At 42.4% G+C, this 25150-nt stretch overlaps 1 protein-coding gene across 5 annotated transcripts in view; it reads right to left on the minus strand.

The window, feature by feature from the left end:
• The window catches only part of rasal2 (RAS protein activator like 2), a 307207-nt gene that overhangs the window by 184122 nt on the left and 97935 nt on the right, over nucleotides 1-25150 (minus strand). For 4 of the 5 annotated variants that reach the window (XM_078407405.1, XM_078407406.1, XM_078407409.1 and 1 more), the window contains exons 2-3: nucleotides 19272-19396; nucleotides 12822-12948 (exon numbers count right to left, since the gene is read on the minus strand). In XM_078407405.1, coding sequence (XP_078263531.1) covers nucleotides 12822-12948; nucleotides 19272-19396 — 252 coding nt within the window. Of the gene's footprint in view, nucleotides 1-12821; nucleotides 12949-19271; nucleotides 19397-23779; nucleotides 24032-25150 lie in introns of those variants that run through there. The other variant, XM_078407407.1, reaches the window with a different exon arrangement.

A 25150-nucleotide genomic window follows, 5' to 3' on the forward strand; every position in this document is an offset into this window, starting at 1 on the left:
TACTTCCATTTGAGCATGTTTTAGGTTTTTGCTATTGCCATTCAGCTCCTAACAGCTGTGTATTGATAAATTCTACTTGACTTCGAGATCGCCCCAAGGTTTGCCCGGCCACTCCCAGTTATAAACTTTATTTGAACTCTGATATGCCGTACATTCACGTGGCTCTGAAGATATTTGACTTCAATTTAAATTAGTGTCTGGATAGATGTCAGCGAGGGAGACAATATGAGTACAAGAAGAAATCTACTGCAACTTCAAATTTAGCAAGTTTAATTTAGTTTAGAGATACAACATGGAAATAGGTCCTTTTGCCCACCAAGTCCTTGCCGACCATCAATCACCCTAGTTACAGGTAATTTGATACTAGTATCAGTATAAACGGGGATAGGTGATGTTTTCCAATCCTTCTTTTGTTTAGATCTCTGGCAGACTTTAATAAAAACTATACCATGGTTTCTGAATAGGAACTCTTTGATGTGATTTGCCCACTTAACAGCATCTCAGCTGTCAGGAAGTTCTCTGAACTTATGCCTGACAGAAGCAGGTGTCGATAGAAGGGAGATTTTAGTCACTGTTCCAAGGGAACAGGTTCAAGGATCTGACTAGTAGAAGCGAAAAAGGGCTCACTCGTCTGTTTAGTTACAAATCAGTTTTATTGGCAAGAGAGAGAACAATAACAATACTTGTCTTGGGATGCGCGACTTACATTGCTGACATGCCATCCGTTTTACAGCAGCATACCTCCCTCTCTCTCTGCCTCCATTCCACGGCGCTGATCGCGACTCAGCCCGTCGGTGAATCCCTCTCGTACATGAACCAACTTCTGGCTTACTGGCGCTTGCCTTTATACCGGTAAGAAATCAGCCGTTGAAATAACCACCGGTAAGTCCTAGCCAATAGTGCTGCAGACCAACCAACATTTGATTTTACAAATTCATAATTTTGATGTCCAAAAATCAGAATTTTACAACAAAATTCATAATATGGCGCGTAATGCAACTTTTCAGCAAAAAAAATGTATGCACGCCAAATGCGCAAACTCGTTGCGCTACATTCACGTGTGAAAAAATACTATTATTTCCAAGTCTGTAGTTCTTCGACTACATGTACATTGTCAGGCCTATCATGAGTATATTCTGCTATTTATAGAAAGGTTATTGAACAGAAATACTTTTTACAACACAAAGAAAAAATTATTTTGTTTTGTTTTTTCTATTTTGCTTTTTCCTTACACATCCCAATTCTCTTGGTATTGAATGAAAGAACAATGGTCATAAAATGTATGTCTAAGTTATGAAGAAATAGTTTCATTTAAAACTGCACATACCTAATTTTATTGAAGACACACTTGCTTCAGTGGTCGTCAAAAACAAATCACAGTGGTCCATGTCCCCCCCAACCCCCCTCCCCACCCCTCCCCACTACCTTCTCCCCCACCCTCCTCCCTGCCACTCCCACTCTACCTCCACTCCTCCCCCCTACTCCCCTCCTCCTTTCCCCCATCTCTACTCCTCCCTCTCCCCCACCCCCCTCCCCCACCCCCACCCCCCTCCTCCCCCAACCCCACTCCCCTCCCAACCCCACTCCCCTTCCCTTCCTCCGCCCCCACCCCCCCTGACCCCCACTCCCCCCCCATCCCCCCCTCCCCCTCTCAACATCAACAGGCCTCAAGCTACGCAGCGAGGCCAGGCCAGCGGCGAGACGAGGCCGGGCCAGCGGCGAGGCCAGGCCAGCGGTAAGGACAGGCTGGTAGCGAGGCTGGGGCAGCGGCGAGGCCGGGCCAGCGGTGAGGCGAGGCCGGGGCAGCGGCGAGGCCAGGCCAGCAGCGAGGCGAGGCCGGGCCAGCGGCTAGCGAGGCCGGACGAGCGGCAAGGCGAGGCCAGCGGCGAGCAGCCTGGCGAGGTCAGGCCAGCGGCGAGCAGTGTGGCGAGGTCAGGCCAGCGGCGAGCAGTGTGGCGAAGTCAGGCCAGCGGCGAGGCGAGGCCAATGGCGAGGCGAGGGCAGCGGCGACGCGGGGCGAGGGGCAGGGCGAGCAGCGAGGCGTGTGTTTTGCGGAAAATGTGAGGCGAAATCGGAATGGCGGAAATGAAATAAGAAAGCGGAAACTTTCCGCCAAATTCAGAATGGTTGGGAGGTCTGGCGCTGCTCACGAATTCAAACTATAACCAATGGCAGGGGACTGCATCCGAGCGAGGGCCCCCGCCCCCCCCCCCCTTTTGGAACAAAGCGCTATCAGCCACAGACTAGCGAGTAAAGCAACACACAGCGCTACAGACTTGGCGCGTAAAGCAATACACACAGCGCTGCCAGTTTGGCGGCAAAGGTTTAAACAGAGCGCTGTCAGCTTAGGGCATGGGGATTTAAACAAAGAGCTGTCGGCTACAGCGCTATGGGCTTTAAACATAACGCTATGGCCACAGACTATTCGGGCAAAATTCTCGTATAACAGTCACAGTGATCAACAAAGCACTGTGGCAATTTTTTTCTGATTTTCATCAAAACTGTCCATGCCAAAGTAGATGCCCATCTACATTTGGCCCATTTGTACACGTTTTCATTCAATCCCTCATAGCGTCATACAGAACGAAACAGTTGTTTTCCAGACTGGAGGATGCCTGAAAGTCTTCATTCCATGGGTCAGTGCAGGGACTACTGCTTTTATTTGATATAAATTAGTGACAAAGACTCAGCTATGTAAGGGTACAATTTCCACATTTGTAAATGTACCAGTGAGGAAAAACAATCAACAGAATTCAACACAACATAGACATCGATAGACACAAAGTGCTGGAGTAACTCAGCAGATCAGGAAGCATCTCTGGAGGAAAAGGATAGGTGATATATGGGGTTGGGACCCTTCTTCAGTCTGGGACCTGGGAAGAAGGGTCCTGATCCAAAATACCATCTAGCCTTTTTCTCCAGAGATGTTGCCTGACCCACTGAGTTACTCCAGCACTTTGTGTCTACCTTGAGCATAAACCAGCATCTGCAGTTCTTTGTTTCTGCAACATAGACATAGACTCTCTCTGAGGTGCTGATCATCAACTTCTGTAAACGTGCATTATGGCTTTCTGACTCTTATACTAACCTCCCCAATCAATGAAGGTAAGTATACACTACGTCTTCTTTACCACTATATCTACTTGTGTTGCTACTTTCAGAGAGCTGTGAACTTGTATAACATAAAAAACATATATTGTAGGGACATACGGATTGGCCAGGTAGTCTAGAACCCTCGGATTGGTTTACGGGTCACGTGGTGCGGGAGCGCGAGGTATTTGAGTGCCTGGCGCCAAACTAGAGTTAGAGATTAGATTAGCGAGCGAAGTTAGTGTTAGTCCAAGAGTAAGTACGTTGCGTTTGTCACGGGTTTTATCGACAATAAAGTCTTTGGATAATATCGCTCGTTTGGACTCACTACAATATAAATATAAATACCAGAAATCTGAAATGAAAAAATGCTGATACTACTCAGATCAGGCAACATTGAGGGAGCGAGAAACAGAGTTAACATTTCAAAGCTAATATCCACTTCTAACGAAACTGATGTTGACTCTGCTTCTCACAGATGGTGAATGACCCGCTGAGTATTGCCAGCATTTTCTGCTCTTCTTTGTGTGATTGCGACATAACCAATCTAAATGTTCACCTTTACCGCAGCACACTGTGTCTGCAGCATTTATGCAATCTACAAAATGCATTACATCACTGTGCCAAAATCTCCATCAAAATATCTGAACTGAGGAAAGTGATAAAAGTTTCCCAATTTAAAACATTTAATCCTGAACAAATGATCTGAGATATCACATTGCAATAATCAAGCAATGTGGTTTATATTCCACCAACAGAAGTGACCTTGTCCCGAAATACCAAAATCAGCATTTTCAATCCTGGCCAACAGCTTGATACTTTTCTCACTGATACTTTGTGATGGAAATCAACAAAGGTTAATTCATTGTGTAACAAAAAGTCTTCATCAAACAAAAGTTTAAAGAATGATTTCCGTTCAAAATTATACAATGACAATCTAATTAAAGCATAAAAACTTGGCACTGTCCACTTGTGTCAGTAACGCTTTCAGCCCTGAATCACTTTCAGAGAAGACAAATTTCCATAGCAGCCCCACTTATGTCCTATTCAACATCCGTCCCTCAACCAACACCACAAACTGTTGATTATTGCTTCTGCAGGGATCTTAAATTTTTTTTTGTAGTTTATTGGGTAAAACATTCTGGTCAATTTCCGACAGTCAAAAGATAAATATGAGTTTTTTGTTGGCCATTTTCAGTTGCTTTGCACTTCACAACACAACAGGTATAAATCCATTAAAACACATTAGGGATTTATTAGTATAGTCATAGATTTAAACAGTGTGGAAACAGGCCCTTTGGCCCAACTTGCCCACGCTGACCAAGATGCCCCGCCTACACTATTCTCACCTGCCTGTGTTTGGCCCATATCCCTCTAAACATATCCTATCCTAAAAATGGTGAACATATGCAATGGTGTGAAAGGCAGTTATATAAAAAGGATATAAATAATTTCCAATTAATGCTTTTGAATACATACACATTGGTAATCAGCACAATGATTCACACTTGCACACAATCTCTGATTACCAACTTCAGTTTTTCTATTGCTACTCAATGTTATTTTTTTGGTCAAATGGCGCCTTGCTAACAAAGGCAACCATTTTCATTTCAGCAATTTCAGCTTCTTTTGTCCAGGTTTGCATGAAGGCTGCAATAAGGTCGGGCACACACTGAGAAAGAGAACTGAATCAACAGGATGATGAAAGTCACAAAGTGCTGGAGTAACTCAGCGAGTCAGGCAGCATCTTTGGAGAACATGAATAGGTGATGTTTCAGGTCGGGGACCGTCTTCAGACTTGGGTCCCAAACCAAAATAAGACCTATCCATGTTCTCCATGCTGATTTACTCCAGCACTTTGTGCCCTTTTTCCCAAACAAGCATCTGCAGTTCCTTGTTTCTTGGATGATGAATGTAATTGATGCTTGATTACCATGGAAAGTGGAAATTTATGGCATTGGCATTTCTGCCAGCGGTGCCTGCGGACGGCACGCAGCATCATCAAGGACCACAGCCACCCAGCACGCAGGCAGGTTACCGTCAGGCAGACAATATAGGAGTATGGCTGCGCGTACCACCAGGCTTAAGAACAGTTTCTACCATCGGGCCCTCAGGCTTCTGAACTCATAAACACATTTCAAATCATATATGTTGATTATTTTTAATATTGTCTTTTTACCTATTTTTAATATTGTCTTTTTAGTGTCCAATGTCATTTAAAAAAATCTTATTTATCCTTGGAATATTGCTGCTGAGGTGACCCGTTGTTTAGTCAAATACATTTCATTGTACCGTTAACCCTGTGCCAACCTACATATGACAAATAAAATTTATTATTATTATTATGTGTGTAAGAGCAAATCAAGCATAATATAAAATGTGCAGAGCAGACCTGGCAAAGGAATAAAGGGGCAACAAGAGTGTATAAGAAAATATTTAATACTAAACATATATAAAGAGGAAGAGTGGAAACAAAAAAAATTTGCTTTGGAGGTCAAGGGCATTATTAAAGCATAAATTAAATATTTTGCATTGGCCTTTACAACAGAGAATGCTGGCAATGTCACAATAGAGAAAGTTGCAGAGAAATTAGCCAGAGAGACATAGATGATTAGTACCACTCAACGATGAATTGACATGGGCCAATTCAAATGTACCCATGTTCACTGAGGGAAATAAAGTTATTAATGACTACACTTCTTAAAATTCACCTTGAATGTAGGAGTAGCAACCAGTTTAGTCAAAAGAGGTTCAAGTATAAACCTGTTAACTCCAGGCCTTTGTGCACTTGGGAAAACTTTAGACAATAGAAAAGGGGAAAGGGTGAGGTGGAGGGGTGGTGGGTAGAGTTGAGGATCTTTATTTAAAGCAGGGGGTATGAACTAGACCGCATATCCTGAAAAGGCGAAGAAAAATGTTGAAATAATAATTTGGAAATATTAATTTAATATTTACCCTCAAAGGAAAAACATGGTACAAGCTGACAATTCCTGCTCAACAAAAGTTACAAAACAACTTTATTGAATGCTCCTTCCTTCCTTCCTTCCTTCCTTCCTTCCAATCAACTGTAAAATTACAAAGATTTAGATGTGTTGGAAAGGATAACAATACATCCCATGAAAAGATGCTCAGTTTTCAGACTATTGCAACTTTTTCTACAACATGGAAGGAATGGATTGTGTTAATTTCAAAATGAAATGAATAAGTGTTATTAATTAAAGCCATTACATAACAACTGTGTACACACACAAACATCTCACCAGATTTGATGATCCTGATTATCTGTTCCATGTTTTCCCAATCACACGAATACCGTGGTAAATAAATCATATCTTCCTTGGACCTTCTTGGCACATTACACTCTGTTAATGTCCAGTTAGTGCATAAAACACTCTGTATTCGACTACAGCTGACTAAAGATGACTTCAGAAGCTGCACAGTCAAATAAATCAAGAACTAAAGGACAGTGCAGCTTTCCTGACACCAGCAGGAGCCATGACCCTTCTGCGGCCAGTCAGGTTGCCAAGAATAAATTCCATATTTTTTCAAGGAAATATCATTGGGCTCTTTACTCCAATGACTGCCTCAGCAGGGTATGCTGAATACATACAATTGGTTGAATGCAATTAAAACCCACTCCATTCTTTTCCGGTCATTTCATAAATAATAGTGCCCTGTATAGAATAATTCCAGTCACCCACTTGTTCAGTTATTTCACTACTGTGGGACACAAATGCAAAGAGCTTATTTATCACAAAGTTTCAATGTACAATGGAACACTGATCACATGCAAAGCATCCATCTGTTCAGTAGCAACCTGATCCAAAACTTTTGCTTTTAAACTGAAGTCTGTTCTAGTTTACAATGACCCAAAACCTTATTTTTGCTTTGGGAAAAGAGCCCAAAAAAGCGTGCAACAGTGTTATTGCTAAATACTCAAGGTTCTGACATAACTGTAATGGTACCAATCTCATGTACACATTATACCCCAACAATTTTCAGTCTTAGCTGAAGAGACAAAACGGTGAATGTTCACAGGCAGTACAACATAAGCTGAACACATTTGTAAAGAAAAAGCAATCATCAGAATGTTCAGTTCCAGAATTGCTCACCTGAGATAATTTGCCTTTTTGCTAACTCTAGAATTTTTACATCAATTAAAATAACAGGTATAACAGGTATAACAGAGCTTTATTTGTCGTTCGGTACCGAAGTACCGAACGAAACTACATAGCAGTCATAGAAAAAAAAAGAACACAAGACACATAACCCCAACACAAACGTCCATCACAGTGACTCCAAACACCCCCTCACTGTGATGGAGGCAACAAAACTTCCACTCTCTTCCCCACGCCCACGGACAGACAGCTCGTCCCCGACCGACCCGCACAGTCCCCGCACCGGGCGCTGAAACTGGAAATTTGAGAGCTGGAAATTTGGACTTTCTTGTCTGACCGGTTCAGATTCAAACCATGCAGTTCATGAGGGTATTTTAGAAGCAGCATAACCGATTGGCTTGAAAAGATAACCCCCCCCCCCCCCCCATCTATAATATTGCCCACCCACTGGTATTATCTCATCAGCATCCAGTCAATGTTAACTCATGTTCCATGATCAAAACAAATTCAACCAACCAGAGAGAAAACACAACCAACTTAACCAATAAATTAGCATTTCCCTTGGCTATTATTGGCTTTGAGTTATCCTGGACTTTGAAGATAGTTTATTATATTCAGACTACCCCCATTCAATTTCAGATGCTGACTGTTTGGTTGCTCCTTTTACCTCTGCCATTTGCATCTGAATACCAAACAAAAACAATGAATTCTTTGCAATGATTTTTTATACCCTGAGCAAAGTAGAGGAACTCTTTCTTGCTTTTCAACTCTTACTTCTAAGTTCAATGACTACATACTATTTTTTTCTTTCACATAAAAGTAAGGTATTAAGGGTTTGCAAATAACGGGGTTCAATTAACAAAAAAACCAAAGACACCTGCATTGATGTGCGGAGGGCAAGAAATTACTCCAATAAAATGTAATTAAATGGTCTTAAACAGTGGTGTGTTTGTGTACCCAGATTTTTAAATGTTCCGTATACATCCGGATTTTCAAATCATGAGATTGCCGGAAGAGTGCTAATGGATTTTCCTTGCGTTGATTTTAGCGTGAGTCACTCTTATGACCTATTGATAGATCAAGAAAGTGGTTAGTATTAAGCAATGGGATGAGGGTGCCCTGCTTCCACTCTCGGTTCTGAATAATCAAACCAACATGGGTACTGCACTCTTCCACGTAAGGGATAGGAAGTGGCTAACAGAGCAGACAGGCTAGTTGCATAACAGCCTGGTTATGGAACTTAAACTCACAAGAACAAAGAAAACCAGAAAGTGGTGGGCATTGCCCAGTCCATCACAGGTATTGACCTCTCCACCATCAAGGGAATCTACAGGAAATGCTGCCCCAAGGCAGCAGCTAGTATCATCAAACTGGCCAGGCTCTCATCTTGTGTTGATATCTGTACATGTACGTTAGCATGTGTGTCCGTGTGCGTGTGTGCATCACAAAATGCTGGAGTAACTCAGCGGGTCAGGCAGCATCTCAGGAGAGAAGGAATGGGTGAAGTTTCGGGTTCAGACCCTTCTTCAGACTGATGTCAGCGGAGGGGGCGGGACAAAGATAGGATGTAGTAGGAGACAGGAAGACAGTGGGAGAACTGGGAAGGGGGAGGGGAAAGAGAGGGACAGAGGAACTATCTGAAGTTACCCATCTTCATCATGTGTTATAGCAGAACTAACTACAATGTTGGTCTTCTCTAAATCAAGCCTATTTTCAGCTGCATGTCACCTTTTATTTCCCAGATTTGTGCAGTGGAATTTTAGGTTCTTCAGTTTTAAACATTATTTATCTCTTTTCTGTACAAATGCCAAGCACACCTACAGTTTCAAACTCCGAAATATCTCAAATATATGCTTTTGGAAAAAATGCAGGCTCCATTTAGTTTATTTTTGTCGAAAATACAGGCCAAACATAGGCAAATAGGATGAGCTTAGCTGGGACATCATAGTCAGCATGGATGGGTTGGATTGAAGGGCCTATGACTTTGACTCTACATGTCTGATTAAGTCAGATCCATATCATATTTGGAAAACAAATAAAATTGCAGATGCTGGAATCTCAGACAAGAGAAATGCTGAAAGAACTCAGTTAATCACACAGCATCTGTGGAAAGATTCCCATTTTCCACAGATGCTGCTTGCCTGACTGAGCTCTTCCAGCATTTCTGTTTCTGTCCCACTTCACATAAACTTATTTATTTCATAACTGATCAAATTAAACCTGATATATTTATAACTTTCACAAAGAGCTAAAATGTAATGCTTACATTATGCAATTCAATCAACATTTAGGGACACAAGTGGCTGCACATGCTGGAATGTGGAGCAACAAACAATCTGCTTAAGCAGCATCTGTGGGTGGAAAGGAATGGCTAACATTTCAGGTCAAAACCCTGCATCCGTCAACCATTCCTCATCACACACAGATGGCGCTTGACCTGCCAAGTTCTTCCAGAAGATTGTTTGTTGTCAGATAACAAGTAACTTGGTCACTTTTAAACAAAATAAATCGTCCCCATGCGCATTCTTCACCTGTCAATAAAGCCACGACTGATCCAATCTTGGTTACACCCTAACCTGTCTGCCAGTTCCTGAAAACCCTCAACTCCTTTGGTCCAAAACCTGCCCAGATCAGCCATAAATACATCCATACAATGATTCAGACTGCACTGATCTGTGGGAAAATCAATTGCAGAGATTCTGAACCCTCGTGAGAAAGTTTGCCTCAGAACAATCTTCAGCTCAAACTCTACTCCCTGGTTTTGGATTTCCGCACAAGAATAAACTCCTCTCAATATCTCCTCATAATCTTCCTTGTTTCACCTTTCATTCATTTAAATTCTAGTTATAGACCCAACATGCTCAATTGTTTTACTGTCTTCAATGCAATATAACATGGAGATCAGAACTGTACGTAGCACTATAAAAGCACTTCCCTACTTTTATATTCCACAATAAAGGCCAATGCCCCATTTGCTTTCCTAAGTAAATCGTTTAATAACATGCTTACTTTGAATGTTTCATATACAAGGGCTCCCAGATCCCAGATCCCTCTTCAAAAACAGCCCACCACAATCTCTCTATCCATTTAACCAACCTTTTGCTTTTCTATTTTCCTGACCACAGTTGAAAACCTCATAGATCCCCAGATTATACTGTATGTGTCAACTTTTTTTGATTTGCTTGAACTAATCCATTATCCCTTTGCAAACTTTGCATCCACCCACCATAGGCTTCCCCCTACAGCTGGGAATCAAAGGCAAACATGGCAACAATACGCTTAGAATCTTCACATAAGTGAAAAACTAGTATTGCAGATTAATGAGACTGAAAGTCACTAAGTGTTCGAAATGTTCAAAATTTTTCAAAGAGATGGCTAATTGGAAGGTGGCAAATAACAAGAGGATTGAGCAGAGTCAATGAAAAGGACATCACATTTGACAAGTTAGTGGATTTTTGTGAGGTTCTAACCGGCAGAACAGATAGTGAAAAAAACGATTAAGGTGGTGTATTTGGAAAACTCTATTTTTCATTTTCTTATGACTGTGGACCTTTTTCCCAATGTATTTCATCTGCCTTACCCTTGGCCGTTCATTTAATGTGTGAATAACCCTCCAACAATTCTTCTCACAGATCACACTGTTTTGTATCATAAGCAAATGAGGATATGTTACACTTAATTCTCTTATCCAAATCATTGATATAGATTGGCAGGGGCCGCAGGATCAATTTTGGCTGCATCAGTGGGACTTTGTGCTGCGCCCCTGCCAATCTATTTCAATGATTTGGATAAGGGGATTTAGAAACCCTTCGATAAGGTGCCACACTAAACATATGTAAGCAAGACCGGTAGACATTTTAAAGATAATTCAAGTATACACTGTGGATTGGTTAACAAAGGAAAAATACAGAGTAGGAATAAATTGGTTATTTTTGGACTGAGAAACTCTGTCAGTGGGATGATGCAAGAATTGGCGTTAGGGCCCATTTTTCTTTTCCTATGTAAAGGTGACAAAAAAAGTTTCAGGTTCTATCAGGAATGATTCCAGTCAAGAAATAACCCATATTAATTTGCCTCTAGAGAGAAGAAATGGGTGACGCTTCGGGTCAAGACCCTTCTTCAGAAACCTGATCTCCCGGTTGCTGCACACTTTAATTCTCCTTCTCATTCCTCCACAGACGTTTTGGTCCTCGGTCTCCTCCATTGTCAGAGTGAGGCTAAATGCAAATTGGAGGAACAGCATTTCATATTTTGCTTGGGCAGCTTACAGCCCAATGGTATGAATATTGATTTCTCTCACTTCAGGTAGCCCCGGCATTCCCTCTCTCTCTATCCCTCCCCCCCCCCCCCCCCCCACCGAAGTCGCTCTAGCTTCTCATTTTCACCCTACAGACAGCTAACAATAGCCTGTTTCCTTTATCATCATTACGTTTTTGCATATCTTTCATTCATTGTTCTTTATCCCTCCACATCACCATCTATATCTCTCGTTTCCCTTATCCATAACCAGTCTGAAGAAGGGTCTCGACCCGAAACGTCACCCATTCCTTCTCTCCAGAGATGCTACCTGCCCCGCTGAGTTACTCCAGCTTTTTGTGTCTATCTTCGGTTTAAACCAGCATCTGCAATTCCTTCTTATGCATATTAATTCACCTGTCGGCTATACAAGGGAAAACAGATGAAATTTCTTAACAGTGCAGAAACAATTAAACTTAAGTCTAGGGGTGGCTTTCTACAGTGGCACAAACCTGATCTGTTAATGATCACAACAATACACTGGACACTCCAAGCTGCTGGAATGATGGCATATAAAAATAATGCGGTTATTTTCTTCCCGGGAAAAGGAATCGGAGTCAAAACAGCAAATCTAATCTTTTTCAAACAAGCTCAATAACATTAAGAGTAGCGCTGACACGGGCAGCCCTAAGAGTAGGCTACTTCTCAAATTCACTGGAATTTCCCATAATAAAGGACATCTTTGTTTTAATTTTGTCCCCAGGCTTTCCAAATCTCAGTTAAAATTTTCCATCCTGCTTTGAAATTTCAAGTAATCAGATATAATGCATGCCAAAAAATAAACAAGATTTTACTTCTTCAAATGGGTTTTTGTTTCGATCAAAGAAGGCTCATTCCAACCAATTAATTTTGTGTTCCCAATGCCAAATTTCCCAAAAAAGGTCATATTTCCCAAAAAGGAAATATTTAAATAGTGCAGGAAAATGACTCTGCTGATACAGGCTGCTTACTGGAAAATTTTATATCTGCCACAAGTAGCTTTCTATAATGCACACATAAAAAAGGTACATGTCAGTGCAGCTAGACTAAAATGTATAAATTATAGGACTTATCTTTTTTTTTGCCAAGCAAGATACAATAGCATCAGGGAGACCAAAACTGTAATGAACTTGGGCAAGTAGTATTCAGAGCCGCCAGGAGATGGCAGCATTAGCTGAAGCACTGGAAAGACAGTTTCCCATTGCAAATGACTCCACATTTCTTATTTTTGTCCACGAGAGAGCGCCAGCAATAAAGACAATATGACAGTAAGAATGTGAACACCAGAGGGAATCGGCGAACCAATATAACCTGGTGCTGCAGTCTAATTAAACTCACCCAGTTTAGCGTTCCCGTCCTGCTGATAATCTGGGAATTGTCCCTCGGACGGAACGCTGACTGTGCGCCGCAGCATTCGTCCTTTTGAGGACCCCACCTGTTGGTCCTGTAGCACGTCGACGTTCACCTGCACAAAAACGACACTGGTCAAGTCCACAACAAAATGCATCAGCTGCAGGACTAATCGAAACTTGAGACACTTTTCCACATTGAAACAAGTGAGATGGAAGTTGAAGCTGCATAGCGCAGCGGTAGAGTTGTTGCTTTACAGCGAATGCAGCGCCGGAGACTCAGGTTCGATCCTGACTACGGGTGCTGCACTGTAAGGAGTTTGTACGTTCTCCCCGTGACCTGCGTGGGTTTTCTCCGAGATCTTCGGTTTCCTCCCACACTCCAAAGACGTACAGGTATGTAGGTTAATTGGCTGGGTAAATGTAAAAATTGTCCCTAGTGGGTGTAGGATAGTGTTAATGTACGGGGATCACTGGGCGGCACGGACTTGGAGGGCCGAAAAGGCCTGTTTCCGGCTGTATATATATGATGATGATGATGATGTTTAAGTGTTACAATTTACATGAACTTGCTATGATTGCATTCCCACACAAATGGCCTCAGCAGGTGCAACCAACACATTTTCCTTTCCAATATTGAACGGCGGTAAACTCCACAAAGGTGAGTGATCCATACCTTTGTACCGTACATGTTATTCTAAGAATTCTAAGAATTGTGTGCATCCTGTGGTATGAATTTCGATAAACAGAAAACCTTTGCTATAACGGACCACAGGGGGAGGGATGGTGCCCGTTATTGCCGATTGTCCGTTATAACCGTGTGAGGGGGGTAAATATTAACTAGTTTAATTTCCGGGTGGGAAGAAACATGGCGATGGGGGGGTGGGGGTGGGGGGTTGGTTGAAGCTGCAGGAATAGCAGGAATTCACAGGCCAGGGAGCCCGGTACTCACACCATCCTCATGCTGCTTACTCTCTCCACTCCCGCAACCGGAAGCACGCAACCTGGCATCAGGTCTTTGGGTAACCTGAGCGGTGGAAGTGGGGGTCTGTCCAATGGGAGCCTGGAACCTACCATGCGACCAAGGTACGCGTGGCCAGGGTGCACAGGTGCAGTGACATACGCTGCGTCTGCAACCAACACCCCAGGACCTCACTCTACGGCTGCCGTTGCAAACGGCTCGCTCTATCCTCATCACCTCCTTTCCGCTGTGCGCCACCCACCAAATGCCACCACAAATGGACGCCTCGGTCCAACATAACCCAAATCCATTATAGAGAGATCCATAATTGTGAAGGTTTTACTGTATTGTGATATCAGCCATTTGATGGTTAAGTGTTACTTGTCTTTAACAAGATACATTTATCTAGAAGTTCTATCCTGTTTATCTGCCTGACTGATAAAGATTTTGGAATAGCCTATGCATATTATATTGGTGATGATCCTGGCTTGTTGCTGCTGCAAAAACTGCAAAGCAGCAATCCAGCATGAGATCAACAAAAAATGATTTCTCAAGAAAGAGCGGTACTGATTGATGGCAGTGAACATGGCATTTGCATTAATGAGCTTGGAAAATATCAGTGGTCAGAACTATTTGCTCTCTGTATATAGAGTGGTGGAGATGTTCATGCAGAAAATGTCTTGATGGGGTCCTGGGGATAATACCGAATGTTACTTTGCAAACATACATGTGAAGGTGATAGTGATAATACAAGTATTAGGTCTGAACAATACCAATTATAGTCATGCAGCTTGGAAACAGGCCCTTCAGCCCAACTTGCCCACACCGCCCAACATGTCCAATCTATACAAGTCCCACCTGCCTGAATTTGGCCCACATCCCTCTAAACCTGTCTTATCCATGTAACTGTCTAAATGCTTCTTAAACATTGTGATACTACCTTGCTCCGGAGTTTAGCAGCTTCACCAAACATGGCCCAGATCCCATAAGGATACGATTAAAAATATCTTAATCCAGCACCTTCATATTTGGTTCAAGCATCCAAGGGTCAGATGTGACAATTGGCAAATATTTTGTCAGGTTAAAGATAATGGTCAAAAGACAAACTTTCAGACTTTCTTCGATTGGGTGCTTTGGGCTCAACACATACATATCATTATGAAGATGATACGACGATGCTCAGTTTAGATGGCGCAGCCACGCCTCCCTTTCCAAGAACTTTAAAGATATTTGGCACGTCATGGATTACATGAACAAACCTCTACAAAGGTTCTGTAAAAAGGTATTCTGACTGGTTGCATCTTGACCTCCCATGGCAATTGCAACACACGTGAACGAAGGAGGTTGCAGAGAGATTGCACTGCACTCCCCTCCATCAAAAGCATCAAGATACTGCCTTAAGGCGGCGTCATCTATCATTAATGATCCCCACCATTTGTGCCTTGCCATCTTCTTGCTGCTACCATTGAGCAGGAGGTGCAAAAGCCTGATGTTCTACACCACCAGGTTCAGGAGAAGCTACTTTCCGACAACTATCAGATTCTCAAACCAACCTGCATGATCCTAATTTGCCACAGACTACCTCTTGATTATAATAGACTTGCTTTTCCAATTGTGTATTTTTGCAGAAATGTCTTGTTTTACTTTTGCAAGGTCTAGCATTAATGATTTTGTGCATTGTCTAAGTATGTCCTGTGATGCTGCTGCCAGTAAGATTTTTGTTGTGCCTGTATCTCACCATAGTTGTGTAGATGATAGTAAACTCGAGTTGACTTGTTACTTGACTTGACTTGGATCTTTTGTATGTAATATTGGTATTGGTTTATTTTTGTCACATGTATGAGATACAGTGAAAGACTTTGTTCCGCATGGCGTCTAGGTAAATCATCCATGCGTGATTACAATCAAACCATATGTACATGGGCTGGGAAATGTAAGAATCCAAGTAAAGGGGTCTGGCATGCTCTATCTGGCATTTAAGGGATTATGCAAGATAGCACAGTATATGGAATGGGCACTGAAGAATGAGGTAAAACATGCTTCAGACTTAACAATCAAGAGTAGAAAGGGAGCAACCCTGCAGAGACATAAAGGTAGTGCAAAATTTTGTCAACTGGTTCACATTGATGGTACAAGCAAGTTGGGATGATGAGCAACAGTAGATTACACAAGTGCCAGGGACCAGAAGTCAATTGAGTGATTTCAGAAATCAGAATCACCTTCTGCAGTATTAACAGGATTATCCCTGTTCCACAATGCCCTGAGTGAGAGAAGGTTTGCCAAACAACAGAACAATGAATATGGGTAACTTTTGTCATTGAATTAATGTGTATTCATGATACAGGGAGAAGCTCCCAACGGGCTATACGGCAATGCCTTGCCCCGGCATCAGATCAGGCTCGCTCGCCATGGAACCCCGTCTGGAGTGGGTGGTCACTGAGCCCAGCTCCTCCTCATCCCCGAGTTGAGGGAAAAGCAGAGGAGGGTGGAGGGAGTCAACGACGGTGGCGAACGCTAGAATAAAGGGCCAATAAGATGAACCGGGTTGACACAAAATGCTAGAGTAACTCAGCGGGAAAGCCAGCATCTCTGGAGAGAAGGAATGGGTGACGTTTCGAGTCGAGACCCTTCTTTAGACTGATGTCAGGGGAGTGGGCGCCTTAACCTACCTAATCTCCCGGTTGCTCAACACTTTAACTCCCCCTCCCATTCCCAATCTGACCTTTCTGTCCTGGGCCTCCTCCATTGTCAGAGTGAGGCCCAGCGCAAATTGGAGGAACAGCACCTCATATTTTGCTCGGGTAGCTTACACCCCAGCAGTGTGAACATTGACTTCTCTAACTTCAAATAGCCCTTCCTTTCCCTCTCTCTCCATCCCCTCCCCTTCCCAGTTCCCCCACCAGTTTTATTGCCTCCGACGACATTCTATCTCTGCCTCGCCCACTCCCCTGACATCAATCTGAAGAAGGGTCTCGACCTGAAACGTCACCCAATCCTTCTCTCCAGAGATGCTGCCTTTCCCGCTGAGTTACTCTAGCATTTTGTGGCTACCTTCGATTTAAACCAGCATCTGCAGTTCTTCCCTACACAAGAAGAACTGGGTGTCTTATCTTCCGCGCACATAAGGTCAGCTGCAGTAGGTGCCCCTGGGACGCAAAGGCTGAAGTTGGAAAGAGAAGGAGAGGGAACGATGGTTCACTGGACGATTCGAATGTTCACAACAGCTGCAGCACGCCTTTATGGCCAGCTGCAGCTTGGACTTTGAAAATGGCGCAAAAGCATACGGAGTCAGTGGGCTGCTAATTTGCATTCTGTACTTAATTGAGGATTGTATTTATGTGTGGCAATAATCTTACTAAACTGTATGCAAAAAAAGAATTTCACTATACCTTGGTACATGTGATAATAAAACCATTGAACCATTGATACACTGATAGACTCTTAAAAGAGTTCATCTGATGCAGAGTATGTGACTTAGACAATAGACAATAGGTGCAGGAGGAGGCCATTCGGCCTTTCGAGCCAGCACCGCCATTCAATGTGATGGCTGATCATTCTCAATCAGTACCCCGTTCCTGCCTTCTCCCCATACCCCCTGACTCCGCTATCCTTAAGAGCTCTATCTAGCTCTCTCTTGAATGCATTCAGAGAATTGGCCTCCACTGCCTTCTGAGGCAGAGAATTCCACAGATACACAACTCTCTGAATGAAAAGGTTTTTCCTCATCTCAGTTCTAAATGGCCTACCCCTTATTCTTAAACTGTGGCCCCTTGTTCTGGACTCCCCCAACATTGGGAACATGTTTCCTGCCTCTAACGTGTCCAACCCCTTAATAATCTTATATGTTTAGAAAAGATCTCCTCTCGTCCTTCTAAATTCCAGTGTATACAAGCCTAGTTGCTCCAGTCTTTCAACATATGACAGTCCCGCCATTCCGGGAATTAACCTAGTAAACCTACGCTGCACGCCCTCAATAGCAAGAATATCCTTCCTCAAATTTGGAGACCAAAACTGCACACAGTACTCCAGGTGCGGTCTCATTAGGGCCCTGTACAACTGCAGAAGGACCTCTTTGCTCCTATACACAACTCCTCTTGTTATGAAGGCCAACATTACATTGGCTTTCTTCACTGCCTGCTGTACCTGCATGCTTCCTTTCAGTGACTGATGCACTAGGACACCCAGATCTCGTTGTGCGTCCCCTTTTCCTAACTTGACACCATTCAGATAATACTCTGCCTTCCTATGCTTACCACCAAAGTGGATAACCTCACACTTATCCACATTAAACTGCATCTGCCATGCATCCGCCCACTCACACAACCTGTCCAAGTCACCCTGCAACCTCATAGCATCTTCCTCACAGTTCACACTACCACCCAGCTTTGTATCATCTGCAAATTTGCTAATGGTACTTTTAATCCCTTCATCCAAGTCATTAATGTATATTGTAAATAGCTGCAGTCCCAGCACCGAGCCTTGCGGTATCCCACTAGTTACTGCCTGCCATTCTGAAAGGGACCCATTTATCCCCACTCTTTGCTTTCTGTCTGTCAACCAATTTTCTATCCATGTCAGTACCCTACCTCCAATACCATGTGCTCTAATTTTGCCCACTAATCACCTATGTGGAACCTTGTCAAAGGCTTTCTGAAAGTCAAGGTACACCACATCCACCGGCTCTCCCCTGTCAATTTTCCTAGTTACATTCTCAAAGAATTGCAGAAGATGAGTCAAGCATGATTTCCCCTTCGTAAATCCATGCTGACTCGGAACAATCCTGTTACTACTCTCCAAATGCTCCGCAATTTCGTCTTTTATAATTGACTCCAGCATCTTCCCCCTCCACTGATGTCCGACTAACTGGTCTATAATTTCCCGCTTTCTCGCTCCCTCCTTTCTTAAAAAGTGGGACAACATTAGCTACCCTCCAATCCACAGGAACTGATCCTGAATCTATAGAACATTGGAAAATGATCACCAATGCGTCAATCAAGTCACCCTGCAACCTCCTAACATCCTCTTCTCAGTTCACACTGCCACCCAGCTTTGTGTCATCCGCAAACTTGCTAGTGTTACTTCTAATTCCATTATCCAAATCATTAGAATAGATTGTAAATAGTTGCGGCCCCCGCACCGAGCCTTGCGGCACTCCACTCTCCACTACCTGCCATTCGGAAAAGGACCCATTTATTCCTACTCTTTGCATTTGCTCTTAGATTTTGTAAAACGTCTAAGAGTTTTTGACAAATGGTTTTGTTTATGGAAGGGTGTTGCAGATGAATAATATGTGAAAGGAACTCAAATAATACAAATATGTTTCAAAACAATCTTAAATAGGAAATAATTTTTGCCATGTTCTGAGATATTTGGCCTTTAAATGGGACATGTTAAATCTATAAAGGCTCCCAATTCATGTACAATACACAAACTGTTTTTCATTTTGTCTATTGGTAATTCAGGGTTTATGATCATTACCTCTTCTTCCCTATTCAGAAGGATCATCTGGCTGTCAGTCAGCATACAATATTTCTGATCCCAGGCTGTTTCTGCATACGGGGACTGGCCACATGACAGTCTGTGTGTTGGAGGCCCTTTCACGTCTGCAAATAAAGAGACACAGAATGAATGAAATGCTTGTTAACTCAAAAATAGCCTAAACACACTTCATATTTCCAGCATTTATCTTGGAGGAACAACTTCCCCTCTCCCACTCGATGAAAAAAAATCTGAAACTGTTTCGGCTTCAGAATATAAACCTTCAACAATGCATTGGTAACTCCCAAGAGAATTAAGAAGAAGTCTAGTTTTAGTTGTCTGGGAGAAGGATAAGATATACAAAATATATGAGCATAATAAAAATTGAAGCAGGAGTTAGGCATTCTATCCCTCATGCATACTTCATCATACAGTAAGATCATGGCAGAAGGAAATAGCAGACAAACGTTTTGGATCAGGACCCTTCTTCAGGTCTGAAATATCGTCTTTCGATTTCCTTTCATAGATGCTGGCTGAGACTCTGAGTTTCTCCAGCAGTTTGCTTTTTGGTCAGGATTTCAGCATCTACAGTCTCCTATAACTATTCATCCCATTAATATTAAAATAATATTCCTCTTAAATCTCCTGATCAAGTAAGCCAAAAGAGTCAGTACCCTGGATGACAAATCTCCTTCCCATCTCTATCCTGAAAGGTTAACCTCCTTACTTAGAAACAGTGACCCCTATTTCTGGATATTACAGCCAGGCAAAACATAATTTCCACATCGATGCTATTGAGCCCCCTACAAAAAATTACACTCTATAACGAAATCCTTCTCAAATCTGGAAGGTATTCACTCCGTCTCACTCTTTTCATGACAAATTCATGTTCAATTCAGAAATTAACTAGACGAATGCTGTTTAACTCCCTCCATCAAAGTACATCCTTGATCAGGTTTGAAGATCAGATGAAGATCTAACAACATTCCAGATGCACTCTCATTTGAGTTGTATATAACTAGAACAACTAACTCATCTCTAGTCCAGTACTCAAATCCTTTTGCAATAGAGGCAAATATACAGTCTTCCTCCCTTTAAATGCCTACACCTTTCAATCTCTTACCATTTACGAAATATCTCTCTTTCCATTTGCTCTACCAAAGTAAATGGGTTTACGTTTTTCTCATTATATGCCATCTGTAATGTCCTTCACTGTGCCTGAAGCTTCTCTGCATTTATCCACACAGCCCACATTGCCACCGCTCTTACAGCATTCATTAATCATACATAGGCTCCATGTCCACCATACAAATCATTTATATGGATTACTAGACGACCTGTGGACCCATTGGGTCCCGTTGTTACTAAAAGTTCTCTGGGCGTCCGCCGCCAGGCCCAGCAACCCTCCCCCAACTGTGCAGGCGGAGCTGCCTGGCCCGGCAAGTGGGAGCTCACTGCGCAGACGCGGCTGCCGGGCCTTTGAAACTCCCCCAGGTCCAGGGGCAGGCGAGGGGGGAGAGGGAGGCACTCACCCCAGCCCCGGGCGGCCATCGCGGTAGCCAGCAGTAGGAGAGTGGCCGCAAGGCGTTGCGCCAAGTTCGTCCTGCCGGCGGCCATCTTCTTTGACCTTCTCTCTTCCGCCACACTGCACCACGGGAAGTCAGGCGGGGGACACGCCGGGACGGGCGCCGGTCCTCCCGGCGCTGCTGCGCAGGTGCGCCGCCGCCGGGCACAGCAACCCTCTCCCGTTGTGACGCCATATTAAATCAAAATGACAATCTCAAAATGGCGATCTCATATATGACCCGTTGGGTTCCCATTGTGATGTCGAACACGGAAGTATTAGATCAAAATGACTTGTCTCATTCACAGTATAAAGTTTATTACAGCTTATAAAGTGAATAACTTTTAAAATATAACAAAACTTGATACTGCACACCGCAGGCGAATGGTGAGTAAGGTGGGCCTAAAATAGTTGCGCTATCGTGTACCGTTTTGGCTGTATTTCGGGAGCATACATACATACAAGCTGAGAGTTTTAGTAATATACTAGCACAAGTGTGCCCGTTGGGCCCGTCCTCGTAGGGTTTCCATTGTAACCGGGAGGGGAGTGGGGGGGAGGGAAGGGGTGAATACAAGCCCAGTCTTTCCTCATATGATAGTCCCGCCATCCCGGGGATTAACCTCGTGAATCTACGCTACACTGCCTCAATAGCAAGGATGTCCTTCCTCAAATTAGGAGATCAAAACTGCACACAATACTCCAGATGTGGTCTCACCAGGACCCTGTACAACTGCAGAAGGACCTCTTTACTCCTATACTCAAATCCTCTCGATATGAAGGCCAACATGCCATTAGCTATCTTTACTGCCTGCTGTATCTGCACACTTACTTTCAGTGACTTCAGTGACTGGTGTACAAGGACACCCAGGTCTCATTGCACCAAAGTGGATAACCTCACATTTATCTATATTATACTGCATCTGCCATGTATCAGCCACTCACTCAACCTGTCCAAGTCACCCTGCAACCTCCTAACATCCTCTTCACAGTTCACACTACCACCCAGCTTTGTGTCATCTGCAAACTTGCTAGTGCTACTTCTAATTCCATCATCCAAATCATTAATAGTTGCGGCCCCAGCACTGAGCCTTGCGGCACTCCACTCGCCACTGCCTGCCATGCTTGAAAAGGACCTGTTTATTCCTACTTTTTGCTTCCTGTCTGCCAACCAATTCTCTATCATGTCAATACCCTACCCCCCAATATCATGTGCTCTAATTTTGCCCACCAATCTTCTTTGTGGGACCTTATCAAAAGCTCTCCTGTGTAGGGCCTTATCTTCAGATTATAAAATAAACTTGAATTAAGAACAAAAATAATGTGCTCAAGTGAAATTCCAACACATCATCAATGCTCACAATGAAATGAGGTACCCTTTCTCCCTTAAGTGCATCCTTTCTCCATTATTTAAATAGACCTGACAGAAAACAACAAATATTAAACCCACGACACATATTAAACCCACAACAAATATTAATAACTAATACATTTCTTAGTATGGGTTTCGGGGGTTATGGGGAGAAGGCAGGAGAATGGGGTTAGGAGGGAGAGATAGATCAGCCGTGATTGAATGGCGAAGTAGCCTTGATGGGCCAAATGGCCTAATTATCCTATCACTTATGAACTTATTGTGTTCTTTCCAAATATTAAGTTAGTTACTTTCATTGTCTTGGAAGCTTTCCAACAGGAATCTGGATTCTGGAATCCAATGAAAAGGAAGGTTTTGAAATATGGTATCATTGTCCAAATAAGCATGCATGTTATGAGTGTGGTGTTTTACAGCAACATCACCTCAAGGTTTATTTTTAATGGAATTTAAATTATTTCAAATTAATTGAACAAAAAATTATTATTGGGAAACATAAAACAGAATTAATGGGACTCTATCTTCAAAATATTGCAATTAACTAGAAAATACATAAAACAAATGATTTTACATTGTGGTATTCCAGATTGATGAGATTAATCAGATAGGCCTTGGTCTTTCCAACTCCTTCCAAACCAGTTAAAAAATGTTATCAAACTCTCTTGCCTCTTAAAATATACTGCTGTCATTTACATAGAAGAAAATTTCAAACATGACTGCACCTGGAAATCATGAAAGCAGAACCGTGTTACCTCATTGGTTTTAATGCGCCATTCTGAACCTGATAAATATATATATTTGAGGCTTGGAATTTCAGTTTTAATAAATAATAATCCCAAAATAATTTTCCAAAGATTAATTTAGGAATTTCATGTTTTTTTCATGTCAATAAATCTCTCCTTTGGCAATATATTTTAATCTATCAACCATGGTATTTTTGCTGCAGGAATGCATCTTTAGAAATGATGATATTTTGTACATACGGATCGGAGGATCAATCATGTGTTTGTGGATTTGTCAAAAGATCATTGCAACCAGTGACATGACTGGGATAACCTTGATGGAAAAAAATCTCAAAGGAAAAGCAGTGAGCAGCAAGTTGTGACTTTGAATCTGTCTGTGTTATTGTCCAAAAGATGCTGTCATTATCAATATGAAATCTATCAAAGGAATCAAATGGTGAATTTGACCTACAAAGATAATATCCAGAGCCTCTTACTAATCGAACAAATGATACAAGCAAATATTACAAATCTAAGCATAAGCAATTGGAATTCAAGCTCCAAAAAATTATTAGAACAGCTCATACAGATAACAAATTGGTGCTTCATGAATTAATCAGTTCTCTGAACTGGATAAAACAAACCATTTCCAACATTGCCATTCAAGCTGTGCTGCTTCTCAGGTTATACAATTTTTGCAAACTGCATCAGTTATATTTTAGTTTGCATGGTTTCTGTCCCATCAAAAGTTTTAGGTTAAGTTTTGTTTATTTGAGGTATTAACCACCCATCGTTATACATTACAAATGCCAACTGTCATACTGCAAAACCAACACAAATCCTAGCTCCACTTTACCTGAAATCTCAGATGTACACGATTTTGAACAGATGTACAGCAACCGTCTTTTCAGACGCATTCGATCCATCAGAAATTGCAACCCGATTTGTCAATATCTTGGGCACATGCAGATGTCCCTTTTAATTCTTATAAGAAACAACTTTGCTGCAGAAAAGGGTACACGGACCAATGCTCCACTCCACAGCAATGAACAAATCAGTTTTCATCTCACATAACTCCCATCTCACACAGATTCTACATCTTCTCAGCTTAAGTGAACTCATTCATTTCTCTGCAATCAGAAATACTGCAGTACAGTTCCTGGCATAGAACTAAACAAAGCGACTGCCCCCTCCTCTTTTCAAAAGCACTACATCACAGAATCTCAAGACGCACAACTTTGTGTGCGACAAGAATGCACAAACTGCAGCCTGCAATATCCTTGCAGTGCAAATACATCTTAAACCGTCTCCAGCCCAAGAGCCACAATAAACATTCCGATCAAATACATCTCATCCCAGAAAGTGTCTGCAGTATGTAATTACCGAGATGTGCTAACTATCAAATATGATCTTCCCAGTTACAGAAATCCATGTCCTGGCTGTAGCTCTCTCCATCCAATTGGAAACAAAGGGTCTTACATTTGCACCTCGGACTTTAAGCTTGACTAAATATCAAGGTCTTTTAATTTTAAAGTCACTTTACGTAATCAACCAACCTCAAATCAGCATGCCAATTTCAAGGCAAATATCAAATCCTATCCTTAAGGTTAAAGGGGTATATCAGTGGGAAAGGATGCAAAGCTCAGAAGGAATCAATTTGTCAAAAACCAACAGTTTTAGGTGGAAGAAAGAAATTAATGGGAATACACACAATCAAACCAAAGAAATCTAACCTAGACAACGTACTAATGTAATAAAAAGGAACTGCAGATGCTGGTTTATACCAATGCACAAAATGCTGGAGTAACTGGGTCAGGCAGCATCTCTGCAGAAAATGAATAAGTAACATTTTGGGTCGGGACCCTTCTGCAGTCCAACTTCTTTTTCTCCCATTTATGACCTGGAATCGCTTTAAAGGTCTCTTTGGGCTCTGCTTTGAGCCTGAAAATTAAGCCTAATGAATCCCTGCATGCAGATTTGCCTCGGGTAACAGACTCCGATACACTACCTAGAAAGTTCTGTTGGACTATGACAACATGTTACATTCAGTAATCCTCTTTTGCTAAGCTTTTTGGGTATTTGAGTAAACAACAGAAGGAATGCATCAACTGATGAATTACCAACCTCATGAGCGATAGACTGGTGGAACTCAGTGGGTCAGTCAGCATCTCTGGAGAAAATGGAGAAATTCTCCAGAGACGCTGCTACATCCACAAAGTTACACCAG

This window comes from Rhinoraja longicauda, chromosome 11 (assembly GCF_053455715.1).
Source record: "Rhinoraja longicauda isolate Sanriku21f chromosome 11, sRhiLon1.1, whole genome shotgun sequence".
Taxonomy (NCBI): domain Eukaryota; kingdom Metazoa; phylum Chordata; class Chondrichthyes; order Rajiformes; family Arhynchobatidae; genus Rhinoraja; species Rhinoraja longicauda.